The sequence below is a fragment of the Pipistrellus kuhlii genome, unplaced genomic scaffold, assembly GCF_014108245.1.
Source record: "Pipistrellus kuhlii isolate mPipKuh1 unplaced genomic scaffold, mPipKuh1.p scaffold_m20_p_30, whole genome shotgun sequence".
Classification (NCBI taxonomy): Eukaryota; Metazoa; Chordata; class Mammalia; order Chiroptera; family Vespertilionidae; genus Pipistrellus; species Pipistrellus kuhlii.
The window spans coordinates 3,137,412-3,159,674 of record NW_023425530.1 but is presented as its reverse complement, the minus strand read 5'-3'; the positions used below and the strand labels follow the sequence as shown (position 1 = coordinate 3,159,674).

At 44.2% G+C, this 22,263-nt stretch overlaps 1 protein-coding gene across 2 annotated transcripts in view; it reads left to right on the top strand.

The window, feature by feature from the left end:
• LOC118731250 (complement C3) overlaps positions 1-12,637 on the top strand; it is a 31,569-nt gene extending 18,932 nt beyond the window's left edge. For both annotated transcript variants that reach the window (XM_045589168.1, XM_036459679.2), the window contains 18 exons: positions 415-618; positions 1,048-1,123; positions 1,430-1,589; positions 2,580-2,678; positions 3,602-3,758; positions 5,201-5,364; positions 6,881-7,039; positions 7,184-7,243; positions 7,366-7,453; positions 7,561-7,612; positions 9,539-9,626; positions 9,732-9,824; positions 10,621-10,726; positions 10,937-11,026; positions 11,248-11,331; positions 12,053-12,136; positions 12,226-12,361; positions 12,452-12,637. In XM_045589168.1, the coding sequence (XP_045445124.1) occupies positions 415-618; positions 1,048-1,123; positions 1,430-1,589; positions 2,580-2,678; positions 3,602-3,758; positions 5,201-5,364; positions 6,881-7,039; positions 7,184-7,243; positions 7,366-7,453; positions 7,561-7,612; positions 9,539-9,626; positions 9,732-9,824; positions 10,621-10,726; positions 10,937-11,026; positions 11,248-11,331; positions 12,053-12,136; positions 12,226-12,361; positions 12,452-12,593 (2,042 nt within the window). In that variant the 3' untranslated portion in view covers positions 12,594-12,637. The remainder of the gene's footprint in view (positions 1-414; positions 619-1,047; positions 1,124-1,429; positions 1,590-2,579; positions 2,679-3,601; positions 3,759-5,200; positions 5,365-6,880; positions 7,040-7,183; positions 7,244-7,365; positions 7,454-7,560; positions 7,613-9,538; positions 9,627-9,731; positions 9,825-10,620; positions 10,727-10,936; positions 11,027-11,247; positions 11,332-12,052; positions 12,137-12,225; positions 12,362-12,451) is intronic.
• The last annotated feature ends 9,626 nt before the right edge of the window (positions 12,638-22,263 follow it).

Below are 22,263 nucleotides of genomic sequence, written 5' to 3'. Positions count from 1 at the left end.
GAGTTCAAGGACAGAAGGCACCAGAAGGAGCTAGTAAAGTACTTTGCAACCTCTGAGCTTGTAGGTTTGGGACAGACTATTATTTCCTGATCTGTGATGAAGGCAAACAGTGGTACCTGTTTGGAAGGGTTGTTGAGAAATAAATGAGATAGTACATGGTGCTCTCTTAGAAGAGAGCTTGGCAAATGGCATTAAGCATGATAGACGTATTCATGACCATTGGTCCTGGAATTATATTACCACTGGTGGAGCATGAGGACCCCACAGTCACATGCCTCCAGCCGCCGGCTGTCCCTGACTCCCTGACTCTTTGGCCCTGGCTGGTTGAAGCATGGGAAGGCTGGGGCAGCCCCGGCCCTCTTCACCCCACAGTGGGTCTCCTTGCCTGAACACCATCCTTCCTCCTGGCTGCAGGGACCCCAGTGGCCCAGATGGCAGAGGACGCCATTGATGGGGAGCGGCTGAAGCACCTCATTGTGACCCCCTCTGGCTGTGGAGAGCAGAACATGATCGGTGTGACACCCACGGTCATTGCGGTGCACTACCTGGACAACACCGAGCAGTGGGACAAGTTTGGCATTGACAAGCGGCAGGAGGTTCTGGAACTTATCAAGAAGGGTATGTTCCCTTCCCCTATTGGAGGCAAACCCAATCTGAGGCCCCTCTCTGAGCTCTTTGCTCCTCTTGAGGCCCCGCCCCTTCTCTGAGATCACCTGCTCTCTTCTCTTTAAGAGTCCCTCAAAGTTCCCTCTCCCACTGAACCCCCCTGAGAGCCCTTCTCTCTCCTAACCCCCTCTGTTCTGAGAAGCCCTTACCCTCCTCTCTCTGAACCCTGCACCCTTTCAGAGTCCCTCCACCCTATAAGCTCCCCTCCCCTCCAAAAATTCCTGCTGGACCTAAGCCCCTCTTTCCTCTCTGACCCTCACTTTCCTCCTGCACAGAATCCTTGTTTCTTCTCTAAGCCTCTCTCATTCCTGGCATACCCACACCAGCCACTGCCTCCACTCAGCCCTCACTCCCCCAGTGACGCTTCTCTCTTCCTTGCAGGTTACACACAGCAACTGGCCTTCAGACAACCCAACAAGGCCTTTGCAGCCTTCCTGCATATGAAGTCCAGCACCTGGTGAGCCTGCCCATCCTTGGCCCTGCACTCCCTCAGCAGGGCCTGGGCCCTGACCTGTGGTGATCTAGACTGGCCTCCCCCACACTGCCCTGTGCCTCTGGGCCCCTCCCCCTTCAGAGTCAAGGTGCCCATTAGCTGAGTGACCTACCATCACTGAGCACTGCCTACAAGCCATATTGGGTCCTGAGACCTGGCACGGGAAACTGGGCACACCTGAGCAGGACTGGCCCTCTTTGCTCCTTGTTTGCTGGGATGGCAGTTTCTTGATCCAGAGCCAATTGGCTCATGCTCTGTGCCCACCCGCAGGCTGACAGCCTACGTGGTCAAGGTCTTCTCTCTGGCCACCAGCCTCATAGCCATTGAATCCGAAGTTATCTGTGGGGCTGTCAAGTGGCTGATCCTAGAGAAGCAGAGACCTGATGGAGTCTTCCAGGAGGATGGGCCTGTGATACACCAAGAAATGATTGTAAGAGGCCAGGAATCATGCCAGGCTGGGGGAGAGGAGTGCCTGAGTGCCCCAGCATGAACAGGAGATAGGCTCCGTCTACCATTTGCCCAATTCCCAGTGTGGGATGGACAGAGAAATAAAGGAGCCATGATGGTCAGTTCTTTTTTGCAAAAACCAGAGACCTCAAAGTCCATTGCAAAATGAAAGTCACCTAGGTATGCCCCTTCCCCCCCACCAACCCCCATATTGCTTTGAAAAAAAACCTGAGAAGTCCTTAGAATTGTGGTTCCCAAACTGAGGTCTCCAGGCCAATAGCATCAGCATCAGCTGCAAGTTGGTTAGAAATGGACATTCTTGGGCTGAATCCCAGATGCATGAATCAGAAACTTTGGGGGTGGGGCCTAGGAATTGGGGTTTTCATAACCCCTGCTCCCAGGTAATGCTTGCATGTGCTCAAATGAGCAAACCACGGCTTCAGCCTGACCTTTCTGGCTTCCAGCTTTAGAGCCTTCCCTCTCCACACTCCATCTGTACTGCCTGGCGCCTTGCTCCCGGGCATAGAGCCTGTGCACATGCAGTTCCCACTTCCTGGTATGTTACCACTGCCCTCTTTGAGGGTTGAGTCCTGCTCACTATTTAGATTTTGGCACCACCTGTCATGCCTTGGGAACATCTTTCCAACTGTGCTGACCAAGACATACCCCCACTATCTATTCTCACTCATCAGTTTGTAATGATCTATCTCCCGACGAGCTGGTTGGCTCATGCCTGTCTCCCTATGAGATGGGGAGCTCCATGAGGGCTGGGGCCATCTTACCCACAACACCAGCAACATTTACAGAATGAGTGAGTGAATGAATGACTACTAGAGTATGGCCCTCCTGTGAGACACTGGAAAGAGAGCCATCCTTGCGCTGCCCAGCCCCACAGATCCTACAGGTGGGGGGGAGGGGTTGGCATGAGGGGCACACGGGTGACCCCATCCTTACTTCCTGCTCCACACTCTAGGGTGGCTACAGGCATGCAGAGGAGAAAGATGTGTCCCTCACAGCCTTCGTTCTCATCGCGCTACAGGAGGCTAAAGATATTTGTGTGGGACAGGTCAACGTAAGTGTGACCTCCTTCTCCTCCCTCTCCTTTCTAGGCACAGCCATTGTGACCCCCCTCCCCAATCTCTCTCTAAAAATCAATTAAGAAAGAAACAACAAGACAACAGCAAAAGGTAGTGAACCCTTACAACTCATCATTTCTTAATTATTTTCATACCTTTTTTCATTATCTCATTATCCATGCTCTTGAGGTTATTTACATTTTTCGTACCTATAAGGTGGGCATAGTATAAAATTCCTTCCAGTTATATAGTCAGTGACTCCATGCTGGTAGGTTGAAATCAGCCATGGTTGTATTTACACTATAAAAATCAACAAACTCTACAAAGCATATCTGCCTCCGCACCTTATCTCATGGGTCTCAGTATTCTCCTCTGTGCAGTAAGGATGATGATGAAAATAAAACTTACCTTATAGTATTTTGAGGTGAAATGAGTGGATATGAGACTGGCACATAATAGGTTTTAGTTACAGTGATGACGATAATTAGATAATAGGTGGAACCAGGAGTGTGCTATCCTGGGTGCCTATATGAGACATCTCATTCCCACTCTGGGTTAAGGTTTGTTACACTGGTAGCTAGAAATTGGAAATGGCAAGAGTATTTATACCACAGTCATTGGCAATCAATAAACCAGCTCTCCTATCCCCTACCTTTTGCCCTGACTATACAACTGGTTATGAAATATTTACTAGCAAACCATTGGTATACAGACTGCACCAGGAACATGATAGATACACAGAAACAGCAGTGCACAGTGGCTAAACTCTCTAGGGAACCCTTGAAAATATACTGATCCAAGACAAATATCTACCAAGGCTAGAAACATGGTGCCCAGGAAGTGGTGATTATGTGATCCTTGCCAGCTCTCTGGGGCAGCAGTGCCCACCTGACCAGAGTACCCAATCTTTTTCTCATAGAGCCTTGGGGGCAGCATCAATAAGGCTGGAAACTACCTTCAAGCGCGCTACAGGAACTTGAAGAGACCATATGCTGTGGCCATTGCTGGCTATGCCCTGGCTCAGCTGGGCCAGCTAGAGGGCCCTCTCCTCGAAAAATTTCTGAAATCAGCCACAGGTGAGAGGCAGCCTGGTGGGTTAAGGAGAGAGACGTGGCTGGTGGGTACGGGTGGCCATCTTAAAAGGGGCTGCATCACTCCAAGCTGAGCTGGGGTAAGTGAGTCTGGTTCTAAAAAGTCCTCATTGTCAGTGACACAAAAGGTGCATGTTTGACAAGTATCTTTGAGTATTTGCTATGACACAGGAGCAAGGACATGAACTCTGACATCAGACAGATTCAAGTTCAAAATCGAATCACCCTTAGCCACATTCTCACTATGTGATCTGTACAATCCACTTAACTTCTATGAATATTGTGTATAAAACCATACTGACTTTGTGCAAAGATTAAATGAGCGATGAAGGTAGAAGTATGTCTATCACATAGAAAGAGATCTATCACTGATGTTGTTATTGCCTTTAGTATTATTAATAACATTGCCATTATTTAAGGGTTATTAGGATTAGATAAGAGAATGACTTAGGAATTTTAGCACAATAAGTAGCACATCGTGAGCACTGAATCACTGGTTCAAGTGATGACACCTTATCAGGTTTAAGCTCACCTCTGTAAGATATCTGAGTGTACTGAAGTAGTTTCACACACAGAAGTTGGTGTCTTGCTGTGTAAATAACAGCGCAGTGTGGGCGTCAAGTTGCTGGACAGCTCTCCTCTATACAGTGATGCAGGGATCCAGGCTTTATCTTCTTATGGCTCTGCCACCTCAGGGTCTCAGAATCCCTTCTATTAAAGCAGGAAGACTGTGCAATGGAGGTAGACCAGACATGGAAGGGGACTCTGCACCTTCCATTAGGCAGAGCTAAGTTATGTGGCCATTCCTACCTGCAAAGGCCTCTGGAAGATGTAGTCCAACTCTTTACCAAGGAAGGGGAGAGAATGGTTCCTGGTGACTGTCTCTGTCATGGGTAATTTCTTAGGCACTTGGGACATCACCGTGAATATGGCACAGCCCCTGCCATCTTGGCCTCACATTCCAGTTGAGGAAAAAAACGAGTTAAGAGATTTCTGTAGAGCATCATAGTGCTGGGACAGAAGCACAGGATGCTTTCAGATACAGAAGGAAGGGTTTCACTCTATCTTGGGTGCCATTGAAGTTGCATTGTGCAGGTGGGTAAGAATTAGCCCGTGGTATGTGGAGGAAAAGGTGCTCCAAGATGGGAGAATGGGATATGCGGAGGCTGAGAAGTAAGAATGAGCATGGCAAACTTAGGGAACCAGCTCCCATAGGTCAGAGGGGCTTCAGTTCAGAATTCAAATAGAAGAGTGAGGTTGATGAGGGAAGAGAGTAAGGCAGGAACCAGCAGTCTTAAAGCCACAAATGCGGGCCAGGACACCTGTACACGACGAGGTCTCCCACAAGTCTTTTTCCTGAGCTTTCTCTGAACTACTTCCAGGCTGGACAGAGCAGTGAGCAAGGGGGCTGCTGTTCTCTCTTGTAGATAAGAACCGCTGGGAGGAGCCTGGCCAGAAGCTCTACAATGTGGAGGCCACATCCTATGCCCTGTTGGCTCTGCTGCTGCTAAAAGACTTTGACTCTGTACCTCCTGTCTTGCGCTGGCTCAATGAACAGAGATACTATGGAGGTGGCTATGGCTCTACCCAGGCAAGTGGTTCTATATCCCCCAGGCAAATGCATCCTTACCTCCTATGGCCCGACTGGCCTCCTAGGTAAGATGCTGAGACCAAGAGAGGCAGTTGATTGGATTGAAGTTGAGACATCAGGTTTTTGTTACAAATCTGTTTATGGATTCTAGACTAACTAATAGATGCCCCAAGCTATGTTTTGAGCCCCTTTTCCTTCCCGGTGTCCAGATGACATTTCAAGGACGAGGTTCAGGGGTGATCCTCTCTCTGATGGGTTCTAGACCATATTTCCAGTTCCACCAAGCCTCCCATCTTATCTTGTTCCACTGGTGGGTTCTAGACCAATTCTCAATTATTATAGGGAATCAACAAGTCCATCTCTCCCCTTGGCAGGTTTAGACTATGCATTCAGTTCCATGACGACCCCAGTGTTACCTTGTCTCACGGTGGGTTCTAGACCATGTACTCAGTTTACTAGCATATTATCAAAGCCTGCATCTCTCCCTGCTGGGTTCTAGACCATGGTTTCAGCAACCTCAAGTCTAGCAACCTCAGGCTTCAAATTGATCCCTTTTGTCTCCATTGGAATGCTCAGATTTTGAAAAAAATACTCATCCAAGTATACGTTTATTTATTTGAGAGAGAAATGGAGAGAAAAAAACACACACATTGATGTGAGAAAGAAACATCAATGGATTGCATCTGGTATGTGCCCTGACTGGGGATGGAATCTGCAAGCTTTTGATGTATGAGACAATGATCCAACCAACTGAGGCTCTTGGTCAGGGCTCAGTGTCATTTTGGATTCTAGATTATATGCTTAGTTGTCCCCAGGTTCCAATTGTATTATTTCTCACAAATATTTTCTAGATATATTCTCAATATCTATGAACCCTTTGTTAGACTCTATTCTCTGGATGGGTCTAGACCACATTCTCAGTGTTGCTAGACTTTCAATCTTTTTTTTTTTTTTTTTTTTTTTTAGCAGCTGCTAGCATGGTTTTATTTAATTAATTAATTAATTAATTAATTAATATATGTTTATTGTTGATAGGATTACACATATTCTCTCCACCCCCATACCCTTCTCCTCTCAGCTCCTACCACCCACCCCCAAGTCTTCACTATCTTATTGCCAGTGTCCATGGGCTAGGCATATTAGACCTCCAGTCTTACACCTGCACTTTCTTGTGGATCTAGACATGCTCAGTGTCTCCACACTCTGGTGTAAGCCTCTGTCCCTTGGCGACTTCTAGGAGATGTCCTCACTGTCTAATGACTCCCAGTCTTAGCCTGGTGCCCTCTGGTCTCAGTCTTAGTGCCAGCAAGCCCTAGACTGAGCCTCTCTCGCTGAAAGAGTTCTAGAACATGACCTCAGTATATAACAAACCCCATTCTTAACCTCACCCCCTCTGGTGCATTGAAAGCCTCAGTCTCAGTGGCCCAGCTCAAATCTGAAACTTTTCATCCTCCAGCAGGTTCTGACCACTTTCTCAGTCTCTCAAATCAGTCTCTTTCTCTCTCTTGGGTTCTAGGCCACTTTCATGGTGTTCCAAGCCTTGGCCCAATACCAGAGAGATGTCCCTGACCATGAGGATCTGAATCTGGATGTGTCCATTAACCTGCCCAGCCGCAGCTCCCCTGTCACATACCGCATCCTCTGGGAATCTGCTAGCCTCCTGCGATCAGAAACGGTACAGCTCCTTGGCCAAACCCTTGTCACTATCATCCTCCATGCCAGTCAGAGTCTGCAGGAGGCAGGAAGGAGGGAAGATGACCATTGCATCCAGGGGAAGGCTGGCTCCTCACAACTTCTCTTCTCTCCCCACTCCCTGCAGACCAAGCAAAATGAGAAGTTCACAGTAACAGCTAAAGGGAAAGGACAAGGCACCTTGTCGGTAAGGACAAGAGCCCACACCTGCTTTGCTCACCATCTTCTCTCAGCCCTGCTGCCCCAGAGGGACCATCTCCTTCCCAAGTCAAGTTTTCTGACACCTCGTCTCCCCTCCTATCTCTCCAGGTGGTGACATCTTACCAAGCCAAGATCAAAGGAGGAGCCCCTTGCAAGAAGTTCAGTCTCAGGGTTAAACTACAACCAGCCCCTGAAGGTAGAAAGAATAAAGACCCTATCTGTTACCCTTCCCCACTGCCACTGTAGTGTATGCCCCACTCCTGAATCAGGACTCAGCCCTCCATCCTTCTGTCTTCTTTCTAGCGAAGAAGCCTCAGGATGCCAATAGCACCATGTTACTCAGCATCTGTGCCAGGTAAGAGATGGGTCACTGGAGTTCATCTCATTCATCACTCTCTCTAGCAAGACTTCCTGTAAATAATATCTGAGGTACCTACCACTCTCTGGGAATGTGTTGTGTGCATAGTACTGTGCTGAGCACTCTCCAGGAGGTAGACAGCATGGCATGGTGGTATGTGACTAGCTGTGACCACATAAGCTGAGACTGTGAAAAGTAATGTTGATAATCAATGAGGGAGATTACAAGTGTTACAGGAATTCTACATTACTATTGTTTTTAAATTTTATTTCTTTCAGAGAGGAAGGTAGAGGGGGAGATAGAAACATCAATGATGAGAATCATTGATTGGCTGCCTCCTGTACACCCTCTACTGGGAATAGAGGCCTCAACCAGGGCTTGTGCTTCTTCAGAGAACTGAACTTTGACCTTTTGGTTGAGCCACACTGGCTGGGATTAAATTATTTTCTTTTATTACAACATTGAAAATTCTCATATAGGCAGATATAAAAGTATAGAGAAATGAAAAATATAGTTAAGACAAGTATTTTTTTTTTACTGCACTGTAATTTAAAATGTCAGAATATTGTGCCCTAGCCGGTTTGGCTCAGTGGATAGAGCTTTGGTTTGTAGATTAAAAGGTCCCAGCTTAGATTCCAACCAAGGGCACATACCCAGGTTGCACAACTCCCCCAAGTTGGTGCGATCAGGAGACAACCAATCAATTATTCTCTCTCATCATTGATGTTTCTATCTTACCTCTCCCTTCCTCTCTGAAATCAATTAAAAAGAATCATGTCAGAACATTGAGACTGAAGTTAGTTTTGATTTTTTTGTGAAGCCCTTATCCAACGCTCTGTGGTTTGAACAGTGCCTCCATTCTTCTCTGCAGCAGTTACGACATGGAGCCAGCATCTGCTCTGTGACACTGTGAAGTGTCATGTTCTCTTCTAAGTTTAGGGCAATTTCCCACATATAATCCCCTGAGCTTTTGATGTCACCAGGTATTTAAGAGTTCCTTCACGGTGAAGTGTTCTGCCAGTGTCACTTCCTCTGGGACATCATTTTTGGCCACAACCACTTTCTTCATTGATGTTGATGCCCTTGCCTTCACTAAGTGCCTCTGGCCCCATGGTGCTCTCTCCAAGGGCAGCAGGTCCACATTCCCACCATCTGCTGTTCCTTCTCTGGCTCCATTTAGGTGCTGCTGAAATTTCACTCTTGGTATTACCACTGTCATTTCTGTGCTGCCCTTCCATCTTTGCTGGCGAGTCCCTTTCAATTGTCCATTTTTGTAAATTCTCACATGTTTTGTGTGTGTGTGTGTGTGTGTGTGTGTTTTGTTTGTTTGTTTATTTGATTGTTTTACTGAGAGAGAAGGAAGTAACACATTCACGCACATGCTTGAATGATGGGTGCTGAGTAACCCATCACTGACAAACTTTGAAAGAAGTGATGTGATTGGTTATTGATTGTAATGCTCATTTGTTTACGTAGTGATGGGTGGACTGAAGAGCTGGCAACTAGCTTTGTCCATTAGGCATTTACTCATTAATATAGTGTGGTATTGGGATTAGACCATGTTGCCTAGGGACTGGTATTATTGAACTGGACCGAGATAATGGACTCATGCAGTGAGACCAGCCTGTACTCTTGTCTTCATTTTCCAGAAGAACTGAGGCCCAAAGAGGTGAAGTGACTCATCAAATGTCACATAGAGCTGGGATGTGAACCCATGTAGTTGGGCTTTAGAGGCTGAGCAGTTCGTCGCCTTAATCATCACACACCTTTCTTTATTCCCCTTGTGGAGGAGGGGGTGTGTTTCCTTAGATCTGACATCCCCTGTACTGATGTGTCCTCAGTCACTGATCAGACCCCCTTGTCAGGCATTGACAAGGGCTAACCCTATCTGAGACTCAAACCCTCTCTCCCTGCCCCATCCAGGTACCTGGGAGACCAGGATGCCACTATGTCCATCTTGGATATATCCATGATGACTGGCTTTGCTCCCGACACTAATGACCTCAAAAAGGTGTGAAAATCCTGGGCTAAGGGGCTAGGATTATTGGGAAGGATCCTGGGGTCTGGAAGAGGCTGAGGGAAGGAGGGGATTTTCACAAGCTCTTCCCTCTTCCAGCTGGCCAATAGCACTGACAGGTACATCTCAAAGTTCGAGGTGGACAACAAGGCCTTCACCAACAAGAATACCCTCATCATCTACCTGAACAAGGTGAGGCTTCCATTGGAACCTTGACCCATAGGTCGCTGGCCTTATCCTTCTCTATTGGTCTTTGTCTTAGAGTCCTCTGCTTAATCCATTCCTTCTAGAAGAAAAGAGGATTGGTTGTGCATGAGCTGGGTGTTTTCTTTTTAATTTAATTTTCATTTTTGTACTTTAAATATTTATGGAATCCTCACCCTACAGAGCAATTGTAGAACAGTATAAAAAGTTCTATATACCCTTTACCTACATTCATTAAGTGTTAGCAATTTCCTCCAAATATACATGTTTATCACATATACATACATGTATGTCTGTCTTACTTCCATCCTCTCTTTTTTTTTCTTTCTCATTTATTTTTCCAACTTTATTGAGATATAACTGGCATATAACACTGTGTAAGTTTAAGGTATACAATGCAATGATTGGATATATGTATATTGAAAAATGATGACCATAGTGTGTGTGTGTGTGTGTGTGTGTGTGTGTGTGGTGAGAACTTTTAAGATTTACTATCTTAGCAGCTTTCAAATACACAGTGCAGTATTGATAGCCATGAGTATCTGTAGGGGAACAGATGGCAATCCATTGACTAGAATTAAAATTCATGGTCATACCAAATGGAAAGGGAGGCTGAGAAGTGTAATCTAGTCATGAGCCTTGAAGAAAAAGAAAACAGATTTGTTGAACTGCTCATTAACCTTTGACACTCCTCATCCTCCACTATCCTCTCCATGCAGATTCCTCCTTGGTCCCCCATTTCTCCTTATACTGGACTCACTGACTTACCTCCTCCTTTTTCCAGATCTCACATGATCAAGAGGACTGTATAGCTTTCAAAGTTCACAAGTACTTTAATGTGGGGCTAATCCAGCCTGGGGCAGTCAAGGTGTACTCCTATTACAACCTGGGTGAGCAGCCAACTTTGGGCCTGGGGTCTGAGGATCCCAAGTTTTTATTAGATAGCTTCCCAGGGCTTAGTGATTGGGGACCTGCGAGTCCCAGGGTTAGGACTTAGCATCTCCAGGTCTGAGGGACTAGAGTCGGGAACCTGATCCCCACAGGCATGGTGTAGGGTGGAGGCTTAGCTCTCTGATGCTTCCCACCCTGTCTGCCCACAGATGAGACTTGTACCCGGTTCTACCACCCAGAGAAGAAAGATGGACTGCTGAGCAAAATCTGCCATAAAGAAATATGCCACTGTGCTGAGGGTGGGTGCACAGGAGCCAGGAAGTGGCAGGCCAGGCCCACTTGACATTCTCCCCCCCCCCCCCAACCCACCCCTTTCCATGATGGTGATGCAAATGGCCCCAAAAGTCCACACCCAGGGGACACCAAGGGAGATGGGCCTGGTGCTGATCACACCCATGGGTGGCGGGCCCTGGGTGAGAAGTGGAGCTTAGCTCATGTCCCCTGCCTGCCCGCCCCGCAGAGAGCTGCTTCATGCACCATTCAGAGGACCAGGTCACCCCAGAAGACCGGCTGGACAAGGCCTGCGAGCCAGGAGTGGACTATGGTGAGGAGGGGGTGGGGAGACGTATGTGCAAGAGTGATTGTGTGTGAGTGATGGTGTGTGTGGCTGTGGTTGTGTGGGTGAGACAATGTGATGGCAGGTGTGGTCATGGTTGTGTGTGTGACTGCCTGTGAGTGGCCACAGGTTCATGTGTATCAGGCTATGGTTGTGGGTGACTAGTGTGTGTGTTATTAGAGGCCATGATTGCTGGAAAACCATGATTATGATTGAGCTGGGTATGTGCAAAAGTGTGAAAAATGGTGGTTGTGAATAGATGCGGTTCTGTATGTCTCTGAGAGTGTGGCTGTAAATAGGCATGATTGTGTGATGGGGACAGTGGATGGGCATAGCTGTCCCTGTATTTATGATGAATTGTGAGTGGCTATAATTGTGTGCATGGCTGTAGGTGACTAAGTGTGAGACATGGTTGTAAGTTACTGTGACCATATGTGGCAGTGTGTAAGAGATGATGGTTGTGGGTGACAGTGGACAGGAGTAACTGTCCTTGTGAATGGGATGAGTTGTGGGTGGCTGTAACTGTGCACATGGCTGTGGGTGACTATGTGAGATGCTGGTTGTATGACCCTGAGTGGCTGCATGTGGATACTTAGGAAGCCATGTGCCAAGGTGCCCTTACAAGTAGGGTGCCACCCTGCTGTCTAGCCTGCCCATGACCCATGCTGGCCCTTCTTTGCCCCACATTCCACCTCCCCTCCCCTCACAGTGTACAAGACCAGCCTGCTCAGGAAGGAGCTGTCGGATGATTTTGACGAGTACATAATGGTCATCAAGCAGACCATCAAATCAGGTCAGCGCTGGGCTGCCTTCTATCTTGATGCCTTCCCCTCCCTTTTCCTGCCTCCTCCACCCCAGCTCAGCATCCTTCATCCCCTCCAGGCACCGATGAGGTGCAGCTTGAACAGGAGCGCAGGTTCATCAGCCACGTCAAGTGCAGAGCAGCCCTGAAGATGCAGGAGGGGAAACAGTACCTCATATGGGGCCTGTCCTCGGACCTGTGGGGAGAGAAATCCAAGTGAGTGCCCACCCTGCACATTGTGTGCTCGCCCCCCGCCCCACACACTTCCAGGACCCCTCCTGACCTGCCATGTGTCCTCCTCCCCAGCATCAAGTACATCATTGGGAAGGACACCTGGGTAGAGCTGTGGCCTGAAGAGGACGAATGCCAAGACGATGAGAACAAGAAGCTGTGCAGGGACCTGGCCAGCTTCACAGAGGACATGATTGTCTTTGGTTGTCCCAACTGACCCCCATATGACCCTCCCCCCAATAAAGCTTTGGTTGTATTCCATGTGATCTCCCAAAGTCTGGAGTCTTTGTTAGAGGGAAAGAGACAGCCTATTCCCTCGCTGCCTCACCTGCATCTCAGCTCAGTCCTTACTTGAAATCCCCAAGAATCTCATTTGCATTCGCACTGTGCACTGATGCCCTCAGCATCCTCACCTGAAGCTCCCTGCCCCATCACCAGGGTTCTCACTTGCTTACTTGCCTTCTTACTGCATCCTCACCTGAATTTTTTCCACATTCTCATCTGAATCTTTTCCTCCTCTCTTCCCTGCATCTTTGACTACATCCACCTGCATTTTTATTTATTTATTTATTTATTTATTTATTTATTTATTTGCATCTCACCTGGCCCCCCCGCCTACATGTCTGTCCATAAACTTACTTGTATATTCACTTATATTTTCACCTGCATCCTCACCTGTTCAAAAATTCTTCATTCACAGCTCCCTATCTCCAATGGCGTTCTCACCTGCATTCCCTTTTATTCTCTAGGCTCACCTCCCAGTCACCACTTTCTAGTTGGGCCTGAGCAGACTCCTCAGTGCTTCTGGAGGACCCAGTTGGGAGGCTGTGCCCAGGAGGGGGTGGTAAAGGGCAGGTAGGGTGACATTTCTGGTCAGGAAGCCTGAGTGAGTGAGGGATAGGCATGAGTCAGCAGTTGAGGAGAGAGTGCTGGGGCTGTTGTAGTCATAGCATCACCAGAACTGAGGGGGATAGCGGGGGGTGGGGATGACAGATTGCAAAGTGAAACTGGGACTGCAAAGGCCTCATCTAGTCTCTACCATGCACGGGCGGTAGAATGGTTTGTGTCCCTCAGCCCAGGCTGCACTTTCTGCCATCTGGAACCCCTGGAAGCATTTCCGACGGCCTACTTAAATGGGCAGTTGGACATCCCTCTCACAATCCATGACTGCTGGCTCCCAATTGCTTGCCTGCCTGCCTGCCTGCCTTCCCGCCTGTCTGATTGCCCCTAATCGCTTCTACCTGCCAGCCTGATCACCCCCTAACCACTCCCCTTACAGTTTGATTGATGCCTAACTGCTCCCCTGCTGCCTGATTACCCTCTAAATACTCCCTTCCAGCCTGGTCCCCCTACCCCACAACTGTCCTCCCCTGCAGGCCTGTTCACCCCTAACTGCCCTCCCATGCTGCCCTAATCACTCACAACTGGCCTCCCCTGCTGGACATTGTGTGGTTGCCATCTTGTGTTCACATGGGGTGGCCATCTTGTGTGTAGAGTGGTCAATTTGCATATTACCTCTTTATTATATAGGACACATGTGTCAAACACAAGGCCCGCGGGCCAAATCCGTCCAGCCAGGCCTTGCAATGTGGCCCGAACTGCGCTGTCATCACTGCACTCCGCTGCGTTTCCATCACAATGACAGTTTATGACTGTTCAGTAAACCATTCGGCCCGCAATTTAGGCTGGATTTTAGATTTTGGCCCCTTCTCTGATTGAGTTCGACACCCCTAAGGATATTTGAAGAAGCACTTTACCTTTGATAATGTGTGGGGTCTCATCCAATCTATTGAAGGGATGAAAAGGGGAAAAAATCAGGTTTCCTGAATAAAAGGGGATTCAAGACAGCAGTATAGGACTCTCTTTCATGGCCCACGTAGAAAGAGTTCCAATTCAGGATTCAGGTTCTGGAGAAGGGCTGCACACAAATGAAGAGACTTGAGACTTGAAGAAATTCAACTTGGCGATATGGGGGCCAGGTGGTAGTCCAACTCTAGTGGGAGAACTACTACTGCTATTTAATCAAAAATAAAGGAACACAAGAAATAAAGAAAACACCTGCTTAAAAATAAGGACTAGCTTACAAAACTGAGGTGCAGTGGAATGCAGGGAACTGCAATACTGTCTGGACTGAGGAACAGGTGTTTCAAACAGAATAACAGAGGAGTAAATGACCTTCACTACTGCACATTTTTATGCTAATTTTTTATTTTTTATTTTATTTTCATTTTTTTGCATTTTTTACTTATGAAACTATTTTTTTCTTTTTTCCTCACTTGATTTTACCTTTTTAATTATTACATTTTTTGTTTCAAACAGCATTATTACTACTGCTATTATACCTTTTTGTTTTCTTTTTTAGTGCCATTTTATTTTCTCTTTATTTTATATTGGGATTAGTGTTCTTCATTCTATTTTCATCTTTTCTTTAGCATCATTTAACCCTATCTCAATTGGACCTTTACTCTCTTTCTAACCTTTCTCCTTTTGGTGTCCTGTTTATCTTAACCCTTTCCTGCTTTAGATTTTCCCTATTCTTTCTGCTAAAATTTTCACCCTATTTATATATCTAATTTCCAGTCCCCCGCTCCAAGTGCATACACACCACTCTCTTTGCTGTCATAACTATAAAAAAAATTGTTTTCCTCTCTTGTTGTTGTTTGTGTGAATGTTGATTATAATGAATTTTTATCTTTTTAGTGAGATTGTTTTGCTTACTCTTTTGTTGTTGTTGTTGCTGGGTATTTTTATTTGCTTTATTTTTGTTTGTTCTTTACTTCTGTTTTCCCTTGTCTCACTTGATATTAGTGCATGTTGTAGTTTATACTAATCTGCAAGTACTGTTGTTGGCATTTGCTGCGATTAGTGCTTGTTCTATTGGAATTTTCTCTTCATATATATAGTTTGTTCCCCTTTTCTCTCTTAGTCTCTTTCTTGTCTCTCTTATTTTTTTTTCCTGTTTCCCAGTTTCATTTTGACACTGCTTCCCCCCCCTTCTCTTTTTACTCTTATTCTTTCTCTTCAATCCCCTATTTTGCCTTTCTCTAGTAGTCACCTTTATTAGAGGTTATTAATATCACAAATACATTTATGTTCAGTGCCTTGTGTGTTGTACCTGGTTGTGTTGTATTTTGTGCCTTTAAATCAATGCAGGAGAGAGAAAACTACATGACCAGGCATCCTGAAAAGAGAAACCATGAGGAGACAAAGAAATAGCCCACATATGAAAGAAAAGCAGGCATCACCAGTAAAGGAAGTAAACAAATTAGAGGCAAGCAACCTATCAGAGCAAGAATTCAGAGAAATGATTGTAAGATGACTAAAAAGAATGGAAGACAAATTTGATAATATGAGTAAGAACCAAGAGGAAATGAAGAAGAACCAAGAAGAAATGAAAAATGACATCGTTACTGTACAGAACTCAATAGAAAGCATCAAGAGTAGACTAGAATAAGCAGAGGACCACATCAGTGAGCTAGAAGACAAGATGGAAAAAAATACCCAATTAGAGCAGCTCCTAGAAAAATCAATTAAAAAGTAGGAGGAGAGCCTAAGGGAACTTTGAGACAATACAAAACAAAACAATATTTGCATTATAGGGGTTACAGAAGAAAAAGAAACTGAGGAAGGCATAGAAAACCTGTTTCAAGAAATAATGACAGAAAATTTTCCTGAGATAGAGAAGAAAAACCTCACACAAATCCAAGAAGCTCTCAGAGTCACAAGCAAAATGAACCCCAAAAGACCGATGCCAAGGCACATTATAATTAAATTGGCAAACACCAATGACAAAGTAAGAATCTTAAAAACAGCCAGAGACAGAAAGTTCCATATAAAGGAACCCCCATCAGACTAGCAACTGATTTCTCATCAGAAACTCATCAGGCCAGAAGGGAATACAAAGTCATGTAAAGGAAGGGTCTGAATCCAAGAATACAGTACCCAGCAAGGGTAGCAATCAAAATTGAAGGTGAAATAGGAAGCTTCACAGAAAAAAAAAAAAAGAAAGAAAGAAAGAAAGAAAGAAAGAAAGAAAGAAAGAAAGAAAGAAAGAAAAGAATAAGGGAATTTATCACCACCAAACCAGCAATGCAAAAAAATGCTAAAGGGTCTGCTGTAAACATTTTTTAAAAAGAAATAGAAGCAAAGAAGGAACACAGGGGTATAGAATAAAAATGGTGACAAATAAGTTCCTATCAATAATAACCTTAAATGTAAATGGTTTAAGTGCCCCAATCAAAAGACATAGGGTAACGGACTGGATAAGAAAACAAGACCCATATATATGCTGTCTACAAGAAACCCACCTCATAAAAAAAGATATAAACAGACTGAAGGTGAAGGGATGGAAAAAAGTTTTGCAGGCGAATGGAAATGGAAAAAATGCTGGAGTAGCAATATTTATATATGACAAATTAGATCTCAAAGTGAAGGACATAACAAGAGATAAGGAAGGCCACCTCATAATACTAAAGGGAGCTATCCCACAAGAAGAAATAAATCTGGTAAACATTTGTGCACCCAATACAGGAGCACCCAAATACATAAGAAAACTCCTGGAGGACATTAAGGGAGAGATTAATAGCAATACAATCATAGTATGAGATTTTAATACCCCACTATCACCTTTGAACAAACCATCTAAACAAAAAACCATCAAAGAAACATCAATCCTAAATGACTCACAAGGCCAGATGGAATTAATTGACATCTTCAGAACATTTCATTCCAAAGCTATAGAAGAAATTGAAACAGTGATCAAAAATCTTCCAGCAAACAAGTCCTGGTCCAGACAGCTTTACAGGGGAGTTCTACCAAGCATTCAAAGAAGAACTAAAACATATCCTCCTCAGACTATTCCAAAAAATTCAAGAGGAAAGCACACTTTCAAGCTCTCTCTATGAAGCCAGCATTACCCTAATCCCAAAACCAGATAAAGACCACCACAAAAAATACAGAACTACAGGCCAACATCCTTGGTGAATATATTGGGTCGGCAACTACGTAATTGCGGATTTTTTTAAAGAAAATCAAAGACAATTTTTTCATGGAACTAAATAACTTTATTCTGTAATGTATTGCCCATTTTGATCAATGACCTTTTGCCATCTTTCAGGCAGCATCATAATCCCACGTTCAAAAAACTTCTGGTTTTTATTAGCAAAAAACTGAATCAGGTACAATTTGACATCATCATCATTATTGAAATTTTTACCATTCAAGGAGTTTTGTAAAGATCTAAACAAAAAGTAATCAGATGGTGCAAGGTCAGGACTATATGGTGGATGTGGCAAAACATCCCAACCAAGCTCCATTAATTTTTGCCGAGTGACCAAAGATGTGTGTGGCCTTGCATTGTCATGATGGAATACAACACCTTTTCGATTTGTCAATTCGGGCCGCTTTTCTTCAACTGCATTGTTTAATTTCGTTAGTTGTTCAATGTAGACATCAGAATTGATCGTTCGGTTGGGTGGTAAGAGTTCAAAGTAGACAATTCCTTTGTAGTCCCACCAAACTGATAACAAAACCTTCTTTTGATGAATATCAGCTTTTGATGTTGTTTGAGTTGGTTCACCTGGCTTGCTCCACGATCTTTTCCGCTTGATATTGTTGTAAACAACCCATTTTTCATCGCCAGTTATCAGTCGTTTTAAAAATGGATCATTTTCATTATGTTTCTTTAGCAAATCGCAGCTCTAATGCGTTGCGTTAACTGTGATTCTTTCAGTTCGTGAGGAACCCATGTATCGAGTTTTTGAACATAGCCAAGTTGTTTTAAGTGATTTTCAATGCATGTATGTGATACATGAAGCTTCTCTGCAATCTCACGTATTGTACTGTGACAGTCCGAATTGATTATTGCTTTGATTAGGGCGTCATCAACTTCAACTGGACGACCAGAGCGTTTTTCATCTTTGAGTGAAAAATCACCAGAACGAAATTTGGCAAACCAATTTTGACACTGCCATTCTTTTAAGGCTTCGTCACCATAAACAGCACATAACTTTTTATGAGCTTGCGATGCGTTTTTCCCTTTGCGGAAATAAAAAAGCAAAATATGATGAAAATGTTCCTTTTGATTTTCCATTTTTCAACAAACGCCAAACGAAAACTACAAAACAGATCAAAAAACTTTTTTTACTGATTAACAGCTGAATAGCCAACTATCAAATAACAAAGTGTGTTTTACAGTTGTACTACGTCTGCAAACCTAAAAATTCAACCGAAGCCATATATGTGTGAAACCCGCAATTACTTAGTTGCCTACCCAATAGATGCTAAAATCCTCAACAAAATTCTAGCAAATTGGATTAAGCAATACATTAGAAAGATCATAGACCATGACCAAGTGGGATTTATTCCAGGAATGCTAAGATGGTACAATATCCACAAATCAATAAATGTGATACACCACATAAACAAACTGAGAGACAAAAATCACATAATCATATCAATTGATGCAGAAAAACCATTTGACAAAATCCAACACCCTTTCTTGATAAAAACTTTCAGCAAAGTGGGAATAGAGGGGTCATATCTCTACATAATAAAAGCCTTATATGACAAATCTACAGCCAACTTCATACTCAATGGGCAAAAACTAAACTCATTTCTCGTAAGAAGAGGAACAAATCAGGGATGCCCACTTTCACCACTCCTGTTTGACATAGTATTAGAAGTACTTGCCGAAACCGGTTTGGCTCAGTGGTAGAGCGTCGGTCTGTGGACTGAAGGGTCCCAAGTTCAATTCTGGTCAAGGGCATGTACATTGGTTGCGGGCACATCCCCAGTAGGGGGTGTGCAAGAGGCAGCTGGTGGATGTTTCTCTCTCATCAATGTTTCTAGCTGTCTATCCCTCTTTCCTCCTCTCCGTAAAAAATCAATAAAATATATTTTTTTAAAAAGAAGAAGTACTAGCCATAGCAATCAGACAAGAAGAAGAAATAAAAGGCATCCAAATTGAAAAAGAAGTAAAACTGTCCTTATTTACAGATGGCATGATACTATATAGAGAAAACTCCAAAGACTCAATTAAAAAACTACTAGACCTAATAAATGAATTTGGCAATATACCAGGATACAAAATTAATGCCCAGAAATCTATGGCCTTTTTATACACCAATAATGAACTCACAGAAATAGAAATGAAAAAAACAATCCCATTTGTCATTGCATCAAAAAAAAAAAAATTAAGATACCTAACAATAAACTTAACCAAGGACTTAAAGGACCTGTACTTGGAAAACTACAGGACATTTAAAAAAGAGATAGACTAAAATATGAACAAATGGAATAACATACCATATTCATGGATTGATAGAATCTACATCATTAAAATGTCCATACTACCGGGAAAGAATCCAAGATGGCGGCATAGGTAACACCTAACTGTAGACACACACAACAATTTCAATAAAATACAACTAAAATACAAAATGGACATTACCCAGAATTATAGGAAAGTCGACTGACTGGAAATTCTACAACGAGAAGGAAAGAGAAAGCCAGAAAGAAAATCAGAGGAGCTGTAAAAGCCTAAGGTACAGAGACATGTTGCATACGTGGAGAGGACTGAGCTGGAGAAGAGGGGGAGGCTGAGTACCTGGTTGGCGTTCCCTAGCAGGTAGGAGATAAAAGCTCCGGACTGTGCTGAACCCCAGATAAGACAGCACTGAACCCCAGTTCTAGGCCAGACCCTGGAGACCCAGGCTCATACAGAGGGAGCCTGGGCTGTTAGGTGGAATCTCAGGGGAGCGGTGGAAGGCAGAGCCCCCGGAGGCGCGCACATTATGCACAGAGGACAGAACATTGACTCTGCTGCTAGATTGCCCTAGCAGGAAGGAGACAAAAGCTCTGAATTGTGCTGAGCTCCAATTCTGACTGCACTGAACCCCAGTTCTAGGCCAGTCCCTGGGGACCCAGGCTCATACAGAGGGAGCCTGGGCTGAAAGGTGGAAACCCAGGGGAGTGGCGAAAGGAAGTCCCTGAGGCGCGCACATTGCACACAGAGAATGGGTGGTTGACTGTGCCACTTGATTGCCCTAGCGGAAAGGAGACAAAAGCTCCAGAGTGTTCTGAACCCCACTTCCAACTGAACTGAACCCCAGTTCCGGCTCGTTGGGAGAGAGCCTAGACTGTTTGGTAGCACACGAAAGTCGAGGGCACCTTACTCTCAGAGGTGCTTGCAATGAGTACTGAAGGACCCTGAGGAATACTGAGACTCAGGAGCCTCATAGGGCATGGCTGAGGGAAGCCAAGGCTGTAGGCTCCACCCTGAAACTCCGCCCCATCCAAGCTGAACACAGAGACTTTTAAGGCTACCAACTCAGGGAAGCTGTGAAAATGACGAGACAAAGAAACAGATCACAAATGAAAGAAATGGAGGACAAAAAGCGACTGGATATAGAGTTCAAAACCATGCTTATAAGGTTTTTCAAGAATTTCCTAGATAAAATAAACGAGACCTATGAGGATATGAAAAGGGATCAACAAGAAATAATAAGGGATCAACAAGAAATAATAAGGGATCAACAAGAAATAAAGAATACATGTCTGAAATAAAAAATATTATACAAAGTCCTAAAAACAGAATGGAAAATCGCAAGAATCAAGTCAAAGATTTGGGACATAAAGAGCCAGAAGATACTCCTCCACAGAAGCAAGAAGACAAGAGAAAGCAGAAAGTTGAAAATAATGTAAGAAACCTCTAGGACAATTTCAAGTGAACCAACATCAGAATTATGGGGGTCCCAGAAGAAGAGAGAGAGCAAGATACCGAAAGAATACTGAAAGAAATAGTGACAGAAAACTTCCCCCACCTGGGGAAAGAATTAGACCTACAAGTCCAGGAAACACACAGAACCCCAAACAAAAGGAATCCAAAGCGGACCACACCAAGACACACCATAATTAAAATGCCAAGAGCAAAAGACAAAGAGAGAATATTAAAAGCAGCAAGAGAGTAACAGTTATCTATAAAGGAGCACCCATACAATTGTCAGCTGATTTCTTAACAGAAGCCATGCAGGCCAGATGGGAATGGCAAGAAATATTCAAGGTGATGAATAGCAAAAAACTACAGCCAAAAATAATCTACCCAGCAAAGCTATTACTCAGAATCAAAGGCCAGATAAAGAGCTTCACAAATAAAAAAAAAAGCTAAAAGAGTTCATCACCGCCAAACCAGAATTATATGAATTGATGAAGGGGGTTCTTTAGGAAGAGAGAAAATAAAGATAAAAATTATGAACAAGAAATATTAACTATCAACAAGTGAATCTAAAAACCAAGGGAATTAAAAAAAAATCTGATGAACAATATTAACTGGTGAATATAATAGAATCAGAGGTATGGAAGGGAAGTGAACTGATGATTCTCAGGGAAAAGGAGAGTGGGGGGTGTGGGAAGAGACTGAACACAAACTGTGCACCTATGGATGAGGACAATAGGGGTTGGGGAAAGGGCAGAGGGTGGGATGGAAACCTGGTGGAGGGGAGCAATGGAGGGAGAAAAAAAATGAGGAATATTTGTGATAGTATGAACAATAAAGATTTATTTAAAAAGTAAAATAATAATAATAAAATAAAATGTCCATACTACCTAAAGCAATCTATAGATACAATGCAATACTTATTAAAATACCAATGGGATATTTCAAAGATCTAGAACATACTCTCCAAAAATTCATCTGGAATAATAATAATAATAATAAAGACCCCGTATAGCCATATCTATCCTGAGAAAGAAGAACAAAGTTGGAGGGATCACAATACCAGACAATGAACTATATTACCAAGCCACAGTTCTCAAAACTGCCTGGTACTTTTGAGACATATGGACCAATGGGAGAGAATAGAGGACCAAGAAATTGACCCAACCCATTA